The sequence below is a fragment of the Gavia stellata genome, chromosome 22 (assembly GCF_030936135.1).
Source record: "Gavia stellata isolate bGavSte3 chromosome 22, bGavSte3.hap2, whole genome shotgun sequence".
NCBI classification, from domain to species: Eukaryota; Metazoa; Chordata; class Aves; order Gaviiformes; family Gaviidae; genus Gavia; species Gavia stellata.
The window spans coordinates 9,916,333-9,933,572 of NC_082615.1; the positions used below are offsets into that span (position 1 = coordinate 9,916,333).

Below are 17,240 nucleotides of genomic sequence, written 5' to 3' on the forward strand. Positions count from 1 at the left end.
AAATTATTTGTTTTTTAGAGACAAACCTGAGGTGGAGCTGAGGCAAACCTGTCGGTGCGTGGATGAGCCCTCCTCCTGGAATGGATTTTCAGAGCAGAAACGCGTTAACTCGCTGGGGGAGGCTTATCCTAGCTACATTCCGTGCTGTGCGAAGACAGAAAAAGGCTTATCTCCTGTAACGAGCGGCGGTACGGGGCCGGGGCGGTGCCCGGCCGTTACTGACCCGCCTCACGCGGTATCGGGGCCAGCGGCGGGCGGGCTCTCCCCGGGCTGGCCCTGCCCGCCGCCGCCGCGGACCTTGGCGCGGAGCCGCGGGGCCGGGGCGGCCCCTCCGGCGGAGCCGCCGCCAGGAGGCGGCCTGAGGGGCGGCTCAGCAGCGCCCGCCCGGGGCGCGGGAGGGGACGGGGCGCCCCGCGGCGCCGGGGCCGCGCTCCAGTTCCTCATTTTCCTCCCGGGGCTGAGCCTCCCGCGGAGCTCCGCGCCGCGCCGAGCACCGAGCGGCGATGATGGACCGCGACCGCAACAAGACGGTGCTGCTGGCGCTGCAGAGGGCCGCCGGGACCGGGAACGGCCGCTGCGCCGACTGCGGGGAGCCAGGTAAGGGGGCTCCGCCCGGCAGCGCCTCCGGCCCCGCTCCCCGCGCCCCCCCGGGCCCGCCCGGCGCGTTTCTGACAGGAAAGTGGGGGTGAGTGAGGGGCCTGCCGGGCCCCTCGGGCTGTGCGGGCGCCTGTCCATCCCCCGTCAGCCTCCCGGCGTGGCGGTCTCTGTTTCACCCGGTTCCTGAAAGCGTGGCCCGTCGTCACCTTTCACTTCGTGTACCACAGAGGCAGGAGGCGGGAGCAGGTGGCTTCCCGAGGCGGGCAGCGCCCCGCGGTCCCGCTCTCGGAGGTGGCCGTTCAGGTGGGCCCTGCGGGGCTGCCGGGCTGCAGGCAGTCAGGACAGGGCTCTCCTCAGGCGGGCAGGGCCAGGAGCGGCGGCGGGGAGCCCCGCGGGGCGAGGGGAGGACAGCGTGGGACAGGAAGTGGCCTCAGCGCACCAGCAGCTTCCCCAGCGCTATTTGTAGACAGTGCACAAGGCCGGAGGAGGAGGGTGGGTGGGGTGGTTTTCCCGCTCTGGGGGGGATGTCTCTGCACTGGGGTTGGCGCAGAGAAAGGCACCAAAGAGCCTGCCAGCGAGCCCGCACCGGGCTGGCACCCTGCGCTCGTTTGAGGTGGGAGTCACCCTCACCAAAGCGAGCAGTCAATCGGTAGCCTACAGCAGCTGGGAGAAGACGACAAGGAGCTTCTGTTTGATGCGATATGGGAGAAGCGGAGGGTGACATGGTGAAAGTGGCGGTTTGAGAAAATGGTCTTGCCAGAGCACTCAGGATGCCTTTAAGCATCAACCCGTCAAGGATGCTTCATGGGATGCAGCAGCAGGCAAAAGCAGGAGCTTTCGTGGGCAGAGGACACGAGTGCTCGCTCTGGGTGGTTGTACTCTGTTGTACTGTCCCTAGTGCTAGCTGTCCGCAACATCCTTCCATTGTTAATCCAGCAACAGCAGCTTTCCATGCAGAACTAATAATTAGCTGAGCTTTTACATCACCACTCAGCTGCCTGCACAGTCACATTACTTTTTAAACAAATACTCTGTGAAAGAGCCTACAAATGCAGGGGCCACATTCTTCACTGGGGAAAGCAGGTGCTGTTCCTCTGAATACAGTGAAGTAACAGCCATAAACAATGGGGTGGGATTTGATGTATTATGTGTGAAGCCTGGGCTGTGCATCAGATGTGCTTTTTTGCCCTTGCCAATGGCTTTGCCTTTTCCCATGTATTAGTTCATTCTTTGTGTTTGTGTCTAGATCCAGAGTGGGCTTCTTACAAACTTGGAATATTCATCTGTTTGAATTGTTCTGGAATCCATCGCAATCTTCCTCAAATCAGCAGGGTCAAATCCCTTCGGCTTGACTTCTGGGAGAACGATCTTATAGAGGTACAGAGGAAAAAGCAGTAATTCACTTACTTTTCTCCACGTTTCATCATAACCTCCTCTGCCTCATAATTCCTGTGTCATCCACCATGGACAGAGGAACAAAGCCACACAGAACTGAGTTAACTCCATCGGCAGCTTTGGGGGTTTTTTTAATTACCTACTCAATCAAATTACACTGATAGGTGACCGTGTTTCTAACAGTCTGCAGTGTATTTTTTTTTTTTATAGCACACAGTAACTCCTCACTGTGGTTTAGAAGTCCACAGATATTTCCAGATAGTATATTCTATTTGGTAATCAACATACCCTTCTTAAATATTGCATCAGCCTCTCATCTTTCAATTGAATTGAGTTAATAATATAATCGCAGTTAATGTCTAGGAGGAGATGAAGGTATAGGAACATTATAAACAAATAATTTTTCTCTCCTTTTCTTTTGTTCTTTTAATCAGCAACCACAATCTTGTGTTCCTTCCCATCTGGTTCAGAACTGTAAATACTGAAAAAGGCTCAGCCACCTAAAAAGTGCAAACTATAGTGCCAAAGGGAATTTATAAATTTATGTAGAGACTCACTGAGAGTTATGGCAAGACTGAGCAAAATGTGCAGTGCTCCCTTTGGTACAAGTTTCATTTCATGTTCATGACATGGTATTGATTTTGTAGTTGCACACCTAACTGTAACTTCTTTTGTATTTCAGTTTATGAAGAAGCACGGGAATCTCTGTGCCAAAGCTAAATATGAGGCGAAAGTCCCTCCGTACTATTACATCCCCCAGTCCTGTGATTGCTTGTAAGTTGTTGGTGTATTCACTGCTGCTGACCCTTGCAGCTATTGAACTCCTGCTTCCCTCTACAGGTCTCTTTGGTTGGTTGGTGAAAATAGAGTAGAGGCAGATCAGCTTTATCCATGTTTTCCTCTTTCAGGGTTTTAAGAGAGCAATGGATTAGAGCTAAATATGAGCGTGAGGAATTTGTTGCCACCCGAGTCTGCCAAGATCCTTGTTCTGCAGGTAAAAGTTAGGATTGTCAGGGAAAAGGTGTTAGCCTTAAGGCCAACGGCACAGTGTTCTGTTTGCAACTTTGAAGATCTTTAAGGTTGGCTTGTCATACTTGAACTGTTGGATGTGCAGACCTTGCTTTGAGTCTAACTTTGAGAAGAAGCTCCTAAGGCACTTAGACAAGTGCAAGGGTGTATTCCGATCTTACAGCTCTCTAGTTCTCCACTGATTTTTTCATATGAGGTGAAAATTCTCAGATGGAGAAGAGACTTGAAACTCTGTGCCACATCACCATTTAGATAAAAAGGTCTGCTATTGTGCTGCCCTTCTCTGACACCTATCTTGGTCCGATCTGCAGGTAGCCGTGAAGGATTCCTTTGGAAGCGAGGACGGGAAAGCAGACAGTTCCAGAAGAGGCGATTTCTCCTGTCAGCAAAGGAAGGGGTGATGAAGTACTACACCAAAGAAGTGAGTTCCTCAGCCAAAGCTGGCCATAGGTAGCTGGCCAACATCCATCCTCAGACCCTGCTCTTCACTGGCAAAAACCAGCATAAGTAGCTTTGTCTCTGGTTTTGCAGCCAGGCCAGCCTGTGTTTGGAGCAGCCCAGATGTTTGCCCATTAACATATTCGGTATTTTAGGCAATTGCTCTTTTGGATTTAGCCCTTTTCCTCATCCCTTATCTTAACACTGCAGCCTCCTTTTGCTTAGTGAACAAAGGAAATGGATAGTGGCAGTTGAACAGCAAGATGAAGAAAAGACCTGTTAGCAGCTGTTACATCTTACATTACCAAAATATTCTCTCATCAGCTGATGAAGCGTCATCCTCAACATGTCTCCCTTCTGTGGGAGAGTGTAGCTAATTGTTCTCCAAGTATGAGGCTGGAGATAGAACCCATCCCTTGCAATACAGACACATCCCTCTCAAAGAGCGACCCAGCATTTGTCAAGGAAGGGGAGCCACTCTTTGTGAGTGGTTTTATGTAGCATGTAATTAAGGCTTTATATTTCAGGTACATCCAATGTTCAGATATTTTAGGATGCCTGCTTTCCCTTCAGTAGGGATCTAGTTCTCATACAGCTAATATGTCCTCCTTTACCTTCCCTGAGAGCACTTTAATACAGTGATGCCTTTCATTTCACAGTCCAGAGGTCCAAAAGCCATTATCAGCATTGAGAATCTGAATGCAATGTTCCAGACAGAGAAAATCCAACATGCTCATGGGCTGCAGATCACATACAACACAGATGGTCAAACAAGGAACCTTTTTGTCTATCATGAAAATGGAAAGGTGAATACCATGGAGATTTTTAAATAAGCAAGATTCTTAGATGTTGGATGTGTATTTTGGAAGGGATACCTTGTTTCTGCAGGATCTCTTTTTATCTGGAGTAACTATGACTTGTAGAATATAGAAAGTTGCGGAATTTTACGCTAGTAACTATAACAACTTGCTCCTGTTCTGTGCGGGCATATCTTCAACTTCACACCCTGAATAGTCTTAAGGCTTCAGTGGGGCACATATGTAAATCTCTGTAAGGTAACTATCTAATGGTTTTATACAATTCTGTAGTTATATTTTTTGAAGCCCTCTTGACACGCATAGAAAATGTTGTTCTGCATTATTTCCAAGCAAACAATGATAATTTTAAGAAGTACGTCTATGAGTTTTGTTAGATTTCTGTTTCTTCCCTTGCCATACTTCTCATGTCTTTCCAGTTACAAAGGTTTTTAAACAGTCCATAACTGAATCAACTGAAAAAGCCTGTGTACACAGACTTGGGTGACTGTCCATGCTGAGAATGTCTGGGACCTCCCTGGAAGGGCATTTTAAAATTATTTTGGGGGCTCAGTGTTTTTCAGGTGTCTGGGACAAGTCACTGACTCTCTCTGCCCCTTGGAGAGAAAGTACATCTTTGCAAAGCGGTCACAAGGAAAAAGAAAGGCATTTTGGAGAGGCAGTACTCTTACTCCTTCTTGTTATTCTTGTCTTTATGTTTGTATTTGCTGTCTTCCCTAGGAGATTGTTGACTGGTTCAATGCCATCCGGGCAGCACGTTACCATTATCTCAGAACAACCTTCCCTACTGTCCCTGAGCCCGAGGTGAGTACTGAACAGGGCTCGAAGCAGTCCATGCAAACATTGCATGGGAAAACATTTTCTCACTTCTTCTGTCAGAGTCAGGTGCTCAAACAGCAGCATACGGGTCTTGGGAATGGACAGAAGAGGTAGAAGGAAAGGCCACACTGGATTCCATACAAAAACGTAGTCAACATTTAAGGCCTAAAAGTCTCCATGTGGTCTTTATAAAGTGTAATCTTTCAAAAACCTTATGTTCCTTCTTATTTCAGGCTTCCCTTTACTGAGCAGCCAAAAAAAACCCAGGCCCCAAAAGCCAAAACTGATGGTGCTTAGCTTTGACAGAAACAGAAGAGAAAAGCAAGCTTGAATGAGACAGACTTTTTTTTTTGTGTTTGTGTTCTCCTAGCTCATACCCAGGGTCACAAGAAATTATGTCAAAGAAGGATATATGGAGAAAACAGGACCAAAAGTAAGTGCATACTTGGCAGTACACAAATGGGATTATTCCAGATGGAGAATATTTGATAATTCTATGATGTTTACTACTAAATGATTTGTTGAGTGACTATATGTTTCCTGGGTCGATAAAAGACATTATATTCAAGCTTGTTGTGTTCTTTGGGATCATGTTTTATTTTGTGTGGAAAATAAGACTGGGAAGAAGAATCCTCCTTGAAGAGTAAGCAAGATGGATTATCTGGCAGTGGACGTGCAAAGTCCTGTTACGCAACACTAGATGGATTGCTGTATCTGCTAACTGCAGCTCTGGAACTGCAGCTCCTGCTAGAACAGAACATCACATGCTGACTCCCCTACTTCCCTGTTTCTCTTAAAGTCAGTAGCACATAAGTCACATCTGCTTATAGCAGCAAAGTGTAACTGAGCAAATCCTCCACAGTGAAGCCTATGGTTTGGTTTGGTTTTTGTGGGAAAGTATTTGGGCCACTACTCCTTGAAACAGGAGAGGGAGATTTCAGGCTCTGCTGAAGGAGGAGATAAAGATCTGTGGTCTTGTTTGAATATTGCCACTTCTTGCCTTGCTGTCCTCTAAGTGAACCATGAGCCAAATTCCCATTAAAAAGGTTCAGTGGTGTAATGCTGATGTTGAATATGCTGGGGTTTTGGCCCAGCTCAGTGCTAGTGTCCCAATACATCTTCCTGCAGGTACTTGCACAGAGAATACTCACAGTTACAAGCATGAAAGATTGTATGTTTTTCTCCTGAGACCTAAATTCTGCTCAAACTGAAATGAGCCATGGAAGAGGACCCTTCAGTTCAGCACAGAGCAATGAATATCTCAGGGAATGGTCAGATGAGTGTAGCTAATAGAATCAGCACTTTTAAAAAACCTACCGTTTGTCCCTACCATTGTGCATCCTGCAATGCTAGGGACAACCCCCCAAACCAATATGCTGAAATTGATTGCACGCTCTCCTCATTATTGCCACTGGCCCAGGGATCATTCTCTGCAATGCTTTCAATTAATCCATTTGCTGCAACTTTCTTAATCCTGGTAATTTGATCACTGGTAGAAACAAACTTCCCTGCCTTCCCCAAAGGATTGTCACTGAATGCAAATCTCTAGTGTGGACCCAGGGCGAAAGGAGCTGAGGGATGCACACAGCAGGGACTCACCCATTACCAGTTATGGCGATGAATGAAGCTGAACTTGAGCTCCAAGTCATTTAAGCAGTCCAGGGATTTGCCTCGAATAGGCCGAACTCCCCTTTGGGACTTGGTCTTTAAAGAACTTCTACCATCTCCTTGCAGCAGAAGGAGGCCTTTAAGGTGCGCTGGTTCTGCCTGGATTCTCAAGAAAGGAACCTGATGTACTTTAAAAATCCACTGGTAAGAGGAGTGTTCTTTGCTATTCCACAAGCTCCTTCATGAAGTTGGGCGGGGAGGAATGGTCTGTTCTCATCTAGCTCTTCCAGTGGCTGTGCGCGACTGAAGCAGGCTCAGTCTCAAGAGCTCATCTCCCTTGTCAGTAGATCTCTTTGAAGCTGACCTGTTTGGGAGCTCTGGCCCTTACAGCGGCTGTGAGGAAGATCTGTCTTTTAAAAGTAGCTGCTACTGCCTGTAGCTTTTATAGCCCGCTCTCTCCCAGCCCTATTGCCATTGTGTCTGTAACCTTAGGCAAGATGAGCAATATACCAATAACAGAGGCTTGGCAGCCCCAACATCCTGCCTCCTAGCCCTGCTCTAGCCATGAGAATATCCTTCCTTGCTCCTTCTGAACACCCACCAACCAGCTCTGTAAGGGTGGGTCTCTACCTCCTCCTTCTGAGAATGCCTGTGAGTGTAAAAAAAACTCCAGTGTGTTTCCTGCTGCCTGTCACCAAATTGCTGTCCCCTTCATGCATCCCCAGTTCCTGCTCCATGTCAAAGGATAGGACAGTGTCTGCTGGAGCAGCACTGTCCACTGGCTAATGGCTGTCTTCTGCTTCCTTCTTTCTAGGATGCATTTGCACAGGGCCAGGTTTTTATTGGAAGGATGGATGAGGGATATGAAGTACGAGCTGGCTTGCCCCAGCAAGTCCGGGCGAAGAAGAGGAAACCAGCGATCACTGTGGTCACGCCAATGAGAGAGTTTGTGTTTATGTGTGAGAACGATAGGGAGCAGAGGGAGTGGATAGATGCCTTAAATGGAGTCATTGCCCAGCCTTTGACTGGTGAAGACTAGCGCTAAGTTCTGGTGAACTGCACTTCTTGGACTCCATTCAGCACTGCTCTGTGGCCTCTTTCTGTTGGCAAGGATGGTGCTCAAGGCCCTGCAGTGACTCGAGTACAAAGGGCTTCTTCCTTCAACAGCCACAGGCACAGGAAGGGTGGCAATAGAGAAATGAGTAAGAGGGGGTGCAGATATTCAGAAATTATCTGTGCCCCTGCAGAACCTTGCTTGAAGTGCCTTCTCTCTTCCTACCCTTCTCTGCTTTTGAGCAGAGGAGGCCTTCCTAGCCTGACATAGGGATGAATCATCCAGTGTTGTCTTATGGAAAAAAAAAACCAAAGACAATGGAGAAAGTCTGACCCCAGAAGGGCTGGCATTCATTTCCCTGAGGACTCCTGCAGGTGCTGTTATATCAGCTCCTCCTTTTCTTGCCTTGGTCTGATGTCAGAAGGACTCCTGTACATCCTGAAGGATGTACCTGACAATCCAGCCATATATCCTGCCAGTGAATGGGGTCATCTGTTACATGAGTACGTACGGACAGTGACCGAGAGGCAAAGATACCATCTCCTATCAGGAAGATGCAGGGTGTCCTGTTGGATAGATCTGAGATACCAATTCATGCTGAAGTCACTGGATGTCCTTCTCAGGGAGGAGCAGAGTCAGGCAGCTACAATCCACCTGGCTGCAGCTCCTGTCCAGATAGGGACATGGTTGTTTTCAAGAGTGGGTTTAATGTCTTTTACAGTGTTACATTTCTGGCACAGTAAAAAATAAAAGTCAAGTTTGAATTGTGGAGGATACTATAATGGAATCACTCTAATGGCAGATACTCCTAGTTCCTTGCTTTCACCAGTCTCTCCTGCTGTTTGAGTTTTTTATGAGTGGCAAATCCAACATGCGAAGACCAGATTTTTCCAAAGCAACCCCACATAGTGCCCCAGCAAACACATCATGAGTGCAGGTTGAACATACGCTGATCTGCCTCACCTCCTAAAAAAACAGGTGAAGCTTAATGAGCTTGATTAGTCTGAGCGCTGAAAGGCAGAAACTAGTTTTAAAAGTGTTTTCTTCAGTGACTTGATTGAAGACACTCAGTGAACGAGGACCTGCACTGGAAGCGGAGAGTGAGTGCCTCCTGATCAGGGACCGCTTGCATCCATTCTGTGCAGGAATTGGTGAAGATTTGCATTGGCTGATACAGCGCGGAGTATTCTCTTGCCTTGAGACCAAGTCTGAGATTTGGTTCTGCCAAGCAGCCAGTCAGTCAGATATTTAATTCTTCATTTCAGATAGCCTTAGTTTGCAAATCAAGAGGAAGTCTTGCAGACCAAGTTTCTGGTGAGGCTGCCTCCACCTTTTGCTGACAATTGCCAGCCAGTCCGAGATAGCCAGAATAGTTCTCCTCTTCTGCAGAAATGAGGAAGTGCCAGTACTTGCAGGGATTAGTGAGATTAACTCCTTTTTTTTTTCTTCCCCACAATAGTGCAGAAGAATTGTTTTGAGTTGGATCATCATTCTGCCTGTCTCAGCCGGTTCATCACCATCCAACTCTCAGCAATCTGCAGCAGTTTTGCTTGCTGAGATGCTCCCATAAACTTCCCTGTGTTCCCACTCTCTCTCCCCACGCAACCTGATTCATTCTAGCTCACATGCTGGTTCAGCAAATCTTTTTAACAACCTAATCCTGCCGCCCTTGAAATCAATAGCAAAGCACCTTCTGACTTGTACAAGGAACAATGTCAGTCTTCGTTTGGTTTGGCATGTTAATTGTTATTTTGAGATTAACTGAGTAACGCAGGATGACCTCAGAAGAGTTCAGTCCATCCGACAGCCTAAGCTTCACACAGATGGGGCTCTGCAAGTCCCACTGCGCAGTGTTGCTTGCCCTCCCGGGTGGGTCAGTAGACCAGCCATGTCAGCAAATCTGATATGACTTATTACAAAACCGGGAAATCCCCAGTGGAAATGAAATCGTGCAGATAACAGCAACTTTTTTGGAGAGTCAATAAAAGTCAAGGCCTTGCCATGGAGAGCTCTGCATCACAGTTCATTTCTACAGTCAGCCCCCCAAATCCTCGGACCAAGTCGGCAGCAGAGGAAGAGCTGGGCCGGTACTGAGCTTTTTGGCTGGAGCGGGAGCTCCCCGGCTGAGCTGCCCCGGGAGCGCACCGGGCCGCGGGCTCGGCGGTGGGGCGCAGCGCTGCAGGTGGTCCGGTCCCGCTACAGCGCAGCGGTCTCTAACGGAGCAAATACCAGAGCAGAGCCGTCCAGCCCCGCGCCTTCGCCCGTCCCGGCGCCCTCCCGGCGCTCCGGCACAGGGCAGGAGCCTCGCGGGAGGCGGGAGGAGGCTCCCGGGAGAAACGAAACTCAGCCGGCCGCTCCGCCCCGGGCCGGGCCATGGCTGCTGCTGCTGCTGTCGACCTCGAGCGGCTTCTGGGCGCCGTGGAGCTGAGCTGCGCTTGCTGCCTGCAGTACTTCACGGACCCCGTGCGGCTCACCGGCTGCAGCCACAGCTTCTGCCGGCCCTGCATCGTCGAGTACTGCAAGGGGAGGCAGCGCGCCGGCTGCCCGCTCTGCCGGAAAGGCTTCGAGCTGAAGGACCTGCGGCCCAACCGGGAGCTGGCGGCTTTGGTGAACTTAATCCCGCAGGAGGCCAAGGAAGAAGTGTTGCAAACACAGGGTGAGGCGAAACCCTCCGGAGCTGATGCCTGCAACCACGGGAGCTCGGCGGGGCGGCGACCTGGGGAGAAGGTACGGCCGGAGGCAGCCCGGAGCTCCTCCCCGCAGCACCCCCCGGACAGCCCGGGGCTGCTCCCCGCGACACCCCCCGGGATAGCCCGGGACTCCTCCCCGCAGCACCCCCCGGACAGCCCGGAGCTCCTCCCCGCAGCACCCCCCGGGGACAACTCTGGCCACAATTCTAAATACTTCGGCAGGGTCACGAACATGGGGACATGGGTAGGGTTGAGTTAAATTTATCTTTCTTTTCGCCTCCCCCCCCTTGCATTTCACATGCTAATATTACCGTTGCCATAACAATATCGTGTATGTTGAGCGGATAGGTTTAGCTAAAGCAGTGTTTGGGGTTCATTGGTGGTGTCTGATACATTGAGGACTGTATAGCTGAATTTGAACTAATAGCTCTATGTATTCAGCTGATGTATGATAGTAATAACTAACTGTCCTTTGTGCTGGGTGTTACTTATTGCACCAACATAGTGTTGGAGACTCCTGAAAGGACACATAACATTATTATACAGTGCTACAGCTCCACCCAGCTGAATGGCACAAAATGGACTGGTTCATTGTCTAGATCTCTGCTTAAAGTAACTCCCAAACTTGGAGGAGATGAGAAAAATCTATTGACCTTCATTATTTTAGCACATATGTATCTAAAAAGCTTTCTTCAGTCTCTGCAGTTGAGCAAGGGGCTTAAGCTCACAATTATATTTGAACATGTAATTGATGACCGTTGCGTGTTGACTTCATTGTGACTATTCCCACTCAGAATTGTGTCTCCCAGACCCCTCCTCAACCAGTCCAGTGCTTAACTAATATCAGTGATGTAGGGATTTTTATTATCCTGCTGGTTAACCTAGACATGCTTTCTTTGAGGGTTATATAGATAAATGGTCCTATGTGTCACTTTAAAGGAGGAAGAGATATGGGACATCTCCAAGCAACTAGAAATGACTGGAGAGACTATCCACCTCTTGAGGAAAGATCTCAGTAAAGCAAAGGTACACACTATACATTCATTACCTGCAGTTAGCTTGTTTCCACTGCCACCTGGAGACATGAGTGACTCCAGTGTAGCCTTCTGGCCCAGAGCAGAAATCTGCCTTTTTGTTTCCTTCTGTTGCTGTCACAACTCTGTTTTTATTGATGAGAATGAACTATGGCATCAGCTGTATGAACTCCTGTCTTGGCTGGCACAAAGGCCGCTGGAGTTGTGCATTGTTGCCTTTTCCTGCCTACCCCAGGAGCAGCCTGAATGTTTCTGGAACTCTTAGATGCAAAATGCAAATCATAAAGAGAGAATATTGATCTTTCTAAGTTGTCAAGCAAACACTGCTGGCCATAAAATAGTCAAGATCCTTAACATGCCCAAAATCCCATTGCAAGTAATGCAGGATAGCGTCAAATATATTTTACTCTTTTGAGTAAAGGTAGCTGTTTCTGGTCTGCAGGAGTCAGTCAAAGAGCACATTAGATGGGGCAGTAGATTCTCATACTCCACACATCTTTTCTAACAACACAATGAACTCCATGTTTTCTGCCTTTCAGGAATATGCATCTCAGATCAAAAAACAGATTACTAGAGATTTCTGTTGCATGAAGGAGTATGTTGAAAGACAGGAGAGAAACACATTGATGTTCATTGAACAAGAGCAAAAAGCAGCTCAACAGAAAATTGAAGAGACTATTCACCAGCTCTGCGGTGAAGTGAACAAGCTCACAGACATCAAAGCCCAAACAGTAAGTGATGAAATCAAGAAGCAGAATACGAGTAGAAACTGTTAAGCTAAATGTCTTGGATAGCCGAACATGTACAGAGCACTTTCAGGTCCCCACTGCACTATTCTCACTAGAGACGATGATACCAATCCACAGACATGGCTGTTACCAGGGAAAGTTTGGAGTGAGAAATTCAGAGGGAAAAAGTACTAAAAAAGGCATAGGCTGGGGATGCAATTCAGAACTAGTTTTGTTCCAAGACGTTGGTGAGCTGCAGTGAAGTGGGGACTGCATTGCTTAAATCCAGTCCTGAGTCAAATCTAAGGTTAAGATAAGATCCTTTATTATCTTTTTATTTTCCAGAATATGTATATACGCATATGTATGCAAGTTAAAAAACTCATGAAGTTATTAAGTACTTTGTAACAACTTTCTTGGAGAAAATATGTCAAGGGCTCTCAAAGGAGGCAGTTAAAGCACTTTCAATTCTGCAGAGCTCATTTTGATGTTGAAAACAACAATTCCAATGATGCAAATTAGCTAGCAGGAATTAGGAGTGGGGCTCACTGGGTGTGGTCATGCCAGGAGACAAAAGTGGACTTCTAGGGCCGGCACAGGGGCCTATGTTGGAATTCACCTCATGTAACTATGTATTTATAGCTGATCCAGACTCCCGTTACAGGCAATAAAGAGAAATGGGTACTTCTAGAGTGTGAGTCATCTGGCCTACTTGAGACGCCTACCTGCAAATGAGATTAATCAAGCCTTCAAAATCCCTGTTTCTTTCCACAGACTATAAAGGCTGACTAAGAGAACAAGCTCAGATGTAGATTTCCACCATTTCTAAATTTAGGCAAATTAGGCTTACCCTTTCATGGGTATTTTATGCTAGATCTCATACTAATACATTTTAAAACTTTTGGTATGGGTTCCAGAACAAAAAGAAAGTTTAAAAAGAGAAAGTTTGTGTATACATATGTATACTTAAGGAAATTTTAATAGATATAAAAAAAATTAGTCCCATTCTTAGTTTTCTTGGGGAAAACAAATTATTTTATTTTAAGAATAAACTATCCTTTCATGTTTTCTGTAAGATTTCAGGTTAGTTCTCTTGGATAACTATCCTACAAAGGAAGCTGTCAATACAAAGAATAAGACTTTAGAGAGATCACTGCTGTTTTTCCACTCTGGCTTTATAATACAATCTGATATGCTAGGTGAAGTAACTGCTATTGTTTACATCTTCCCCTTGATTCTTTTATGTCATTATTAGAGTAACTTACCTGAGAGACACAGGTACAAAGGCTCCTCTTCAACAATGAATAAAATTACACTTGATGAGAAGCTTAATGTTGTCAAAAGTGAGGTAGAAGTTCTTAAGAGAAAGTTGGAAATTTTACTTTTGGAGGAATACGCTCAACAGTTCCCACCAGGTGAGTTTTCCTTATTTTGAAATCTCTTTTTTAGAGGGACTGGATCTAGCAGGGTCCTGCATGTGACCCCCCTCAACTCAGTCCCTTGCATGGGGGGGTTGGACTGCTGGAATTTGACACTACTTTGACCCCACACTAAAGATTTGTATGAAAGAACTATTCTTACAAACAGGTAGGTCTGTAACTTTGGAAAACAACCCAAAAACTTCAGAGAAAACAGATGTGCATGTATGTGATTGTTATAAAACCCCTTGCAGTTTTGGAGACAACATGATTACTTTATACTTCTTTCATGGGAGCCCAAAAGAAAAGAACTGACTGACATGCAGATCAGTAATGGAAAATGAAACATAATCCATTTAAATATTTTTTCCTAAATATAGAGTGATGTAACAGCAAAGTCTTTGCTAAGAGCAGACATAAAATTACCTCCCACCAAAAGCCGTGTCTAAGTGAAGCTTTAGATCTGCTATGCCCTTTGCTATGGCGTTTTCCTCCTCCCAGCCCCGTCTCTCTGCTGTAGAAAGACCACTGAGTGTTTCTGAGAGCAACTTAAGACTGACCTAAAGCCACACTGCCACTGAGTGGCAATCCTCCCCTTCCCACCCTTTCCAATACTACCTGCCTTTTTCAAGCAGTGGTTCTCAAAAACCACAGATACTTAAGTGTGTTTTTACCTCAGGGTTTTTCTTACTTCAATCATTTCAGCAATTGAGTTTACAGCTTTGCTCCACAATCATTTTTACTAGCAAAACCGAGGAATCAGTGGGCAAAGGTGTGGGGCAGGAACTTTTAGGGATGGCTTTCATGATGAAGCCAATGTGTTATGTAACTATACCAGAAAGTGTCTGCAAATGACTCTTGTAAATATGCACTACAATGTCATAGAAAATTAGAAACAGCCCTTAAAGCTGTAGGGCTGAATGTCAGGCTTTTTGGCCAGCAATTAGAATAAAAATTTGCTTTGTGCTTTTGAAATAAATGTGCAAGTAACACAAGAAACACATGATACTCAGAAAAAAATTGAGAACACTGTAAACACTTTTATGACAGAATCTGGCTTACCTGCATAGAAAGATCTAACTGCTTTACCCATCTAACTTTTCTGACTGTTCCATTCTGACTGCACGTAAGGCAGCAGCATCCATTTTTGGATAAAAATGTTTGCCTACACATCCTTTGATAATTTATACAATCAAAAAAGCAACTCTTTGTTTTGTACTTCAACCGCTAGTTGGGTTTATTTTATGTATGTTTTCCTTTAGAAGCATAAATACTTCCTATTTACATTTTGAAGTGCCTTAACACTTCAATTTTTTCGTATTTAGTGCAACCTCCAGACTTATATCAGGAGACAAATGTCTGCTCATTATCTCCAGAGTCTGCTGCTAAAAATCCAGAACCAATGATTTCAAGCCAGTTTTCTCAGTGTAAGTATGCAAGCCAGCATGACTCTTCAATAATAATATTCAAGTGACTATGAGACTGGATTTGCTGAAGAAGACTGTACTTACAAACATCAGCAGTTCTGGCTGTTTACCTGAAGCACAGAACCACAATGAAGTTACCATGAATTAATCAGTTACTGCAGCATAATGCAATACTATACCTGACTGCATATGCAAGATAAAAAGGATAAGAAACCTGTTCCACGGAGGTGTATCAGCTGTATTGTAGCTTGTGCTGGCTGCAGAGTCTGAGTTGGTGTATGCGCAGTTATTGCACCTTACTGATCTTTACTGTGTTAAGCTGTAATGACTCCATTTGTTGTCTGAATTCTGCATAATTTTTACAGAAATATTTTTACAGTCAACACATAGTACTACAGCTGTAGCTTAAAACACAAACCAAACATTTTTGCTGATAAAATATGCAAGAACATGTCCCAGTGAACAAATGACTATGTAAGTTTTATTATGGTAAGAATCCCATTTATTATTGGCAAAAGTGTAATTTTTTTGTAAGATTGTGGTTAAGAATAAGATCCATCCTGTAGAGTGCCAACTACCTTTACCTTCCCACTGGCATGCATGAGTCTGTTGTTCATGTTTACTCAATTGTGCCTGTTAAATGTTTCAGTATGCACTGGGCTCAGGATACCATTGTTAGTGTTTAGTTGAGGATTCCTGCTGATTTGCAGGATTGAACTCTGGTTAAGGTTTATTGTATGATCATTGGTTTTCATTTCTGTTTTTGAGTAGGGATGCACATCTACTGTTATTTAGGACGCGTGTAAATACTGAGGTGATCTCTCTTCTTGTTGCCTGCAGGTGAGAATATCTTCCTTTCTCTCTTTCAGGGGCAGATGATGTGACTTTTGATCTCACAAGAGTATATAAGCGCTTAGCAGTCACAGCCCAGAACAGGAAAGTAATGGTTTCCACCTACCCAACTGATTATGAACCATCGCCCAACAGATTCTGCATCAGCCAAGTGATGTGTTCACAGAGCTTCTCTACTGGGTGCCACTACTGGGAAGTAATTACCAAGGACAGTGATGGATGGGCTGTTGGAGTTGCTCATGGAATGATTGGTAAAAGGGACAAATTAGGACGAACAGAGCATTCCTGGTGTGTAGAATGGATAGGTCCCAAAAAGCAGCTGTCAGCATGGCATAGGGATCAAGAAACGTTGTTGCACAAGGATAAACCATTGAAGGTTGGAGTTTTCCTGGAGCTACAAAAGAAGACCGTGTCATTTTACTCCATCACTGACGAAGAAATGCTTTTGCATACATTTGAAATCAATACCTCAAATCCTCTTTACCCTGCTTTCTGGCTATATAGTCTAGAAAGAAATGGATCTTTAACTATAAGTCATACAAACAGGAGGTAAAGCCTGTTCAGAAACGTGACCATTTTGGCTGTGACTGCAGAGCTTCTATAGTGTTTAGCACAGGAATTTACCAAGGAGTGTATAGCTACCCAGGCTTTCCTGGAAATCAGCAACTGATACTTTCTCTGCCCTGCTTTTCTTCATGTTGTGCTCTGATGTAGCCATACTTCATTAAAGCAATTCCAGTGTCTACTAAAGGTGGTAACCATTCCTGTGGGAGTGAGGCGGATTTCTTAAACAGCTTTAAATAGTCCCAGGATATTCCTAGGAAGGAATGCACCAAGGAAGCTCTGAGGTTGGGGATAAGCCCATTTTCCTACATCAATCCAAAAATTACGTGAGAACAGATGATGCCATTTCATTCTGTCAAGTGAGCTTTCTTTAGAAAGATCTGATTGAGTAAGGAATGCTCAGAGGGCAAGAATGTTACTGATTTCATGCATGAAAATCTTTATCTTTAGAGTAGGTACTAAACTACAGGAAACGGGCTTTGTATTTGAGGACCTGACATTTCAGAGAGGTCTCCCTGAAGAACATCGTCTCACTGGCACCGTATCTTGTTTTAGTCTTGCCCAGGCCAAAGGGTTGTCAGTCCTGGTGGTGGTGTGACCACAGGAATGGTTTTGGAAGTGGATGTTTTCAAATGTGTTTGTACCAGCTAATAAATCATGCCGTCACTTTATTGCTCCTTTAAAGAGCCAGCAAACAGGACTGTGCCATGGAAAGGACCATCTTTTGTTGCCAGGGAGTCTGAGGAAGCAAGAGTTCTATGAGTTTCCTTGC

General features: G+C 45.8%; 2 protein-coding genes across 3 annotated transcripts; both read left to right on the plus strand.

Moving 5' to 3' along the window:
* The first annotated feature begins 503 nt into the window (after positions 1-503).
* ADAP2 (ArfGAP with dual PH domains 2) lies at positions 504-7,898 on the plus strand. 2 transcript variants are annotated; one of them, XM_059828112.1, is made up of 11 exons: positions 504-597; positions 1,844-1,974; positions 2,675-2,766; positions 2,901-2,977; positions 3,333-3,442; positions 3,925-3,932; positions 4,124-4,265; positions 4,995-5,078; positions 5,464-5,526; positions 6,828-6,905; positions 7,516-7,898. In XM_059828112.1, exons 1-11 carry the CDS (start codon positions 504-506, stop codon positions 7,738-7,740), a joined length of 1,104 nt encoding a protein of 367 aa, XP_059684095.1. In that variant the 3' UTR covers positions 7,741-7,898. The 2 variants fall into 2 exon arrangements, with proteins under 2 accessions (XP_059684095.1, XP_059684094.1); XM_059828111.1 differs by lacking the exon at positions 3,925-3,932 and having other exon boundaries at positions 2,901-2,986; positions 4,119-4,265.
* Positions 7,899-10,128: 2,230 nt separating this feature from the next.
* Positions 10,129-16,457, plus strand: RNF135 (ring finger protein 135). Its single transcript, XM_059828396.1, has 6 exons — positions 10,129-10,482; positions 11,385-11,471; positions 12,019-12,210; positions 13,463-13,622; positions 14,951-15,052; positions 15,922-16,457. Exons 1-6 carry the CDS (start codon positions 10,129-10,131, stop codon positions 16,455-16,457), a joined length of 1,431 nt encoding a protein of 476 aa, XP_059684379.1.
* Positions 16,458-17,240: the final 783 nt, after the last annotated feature.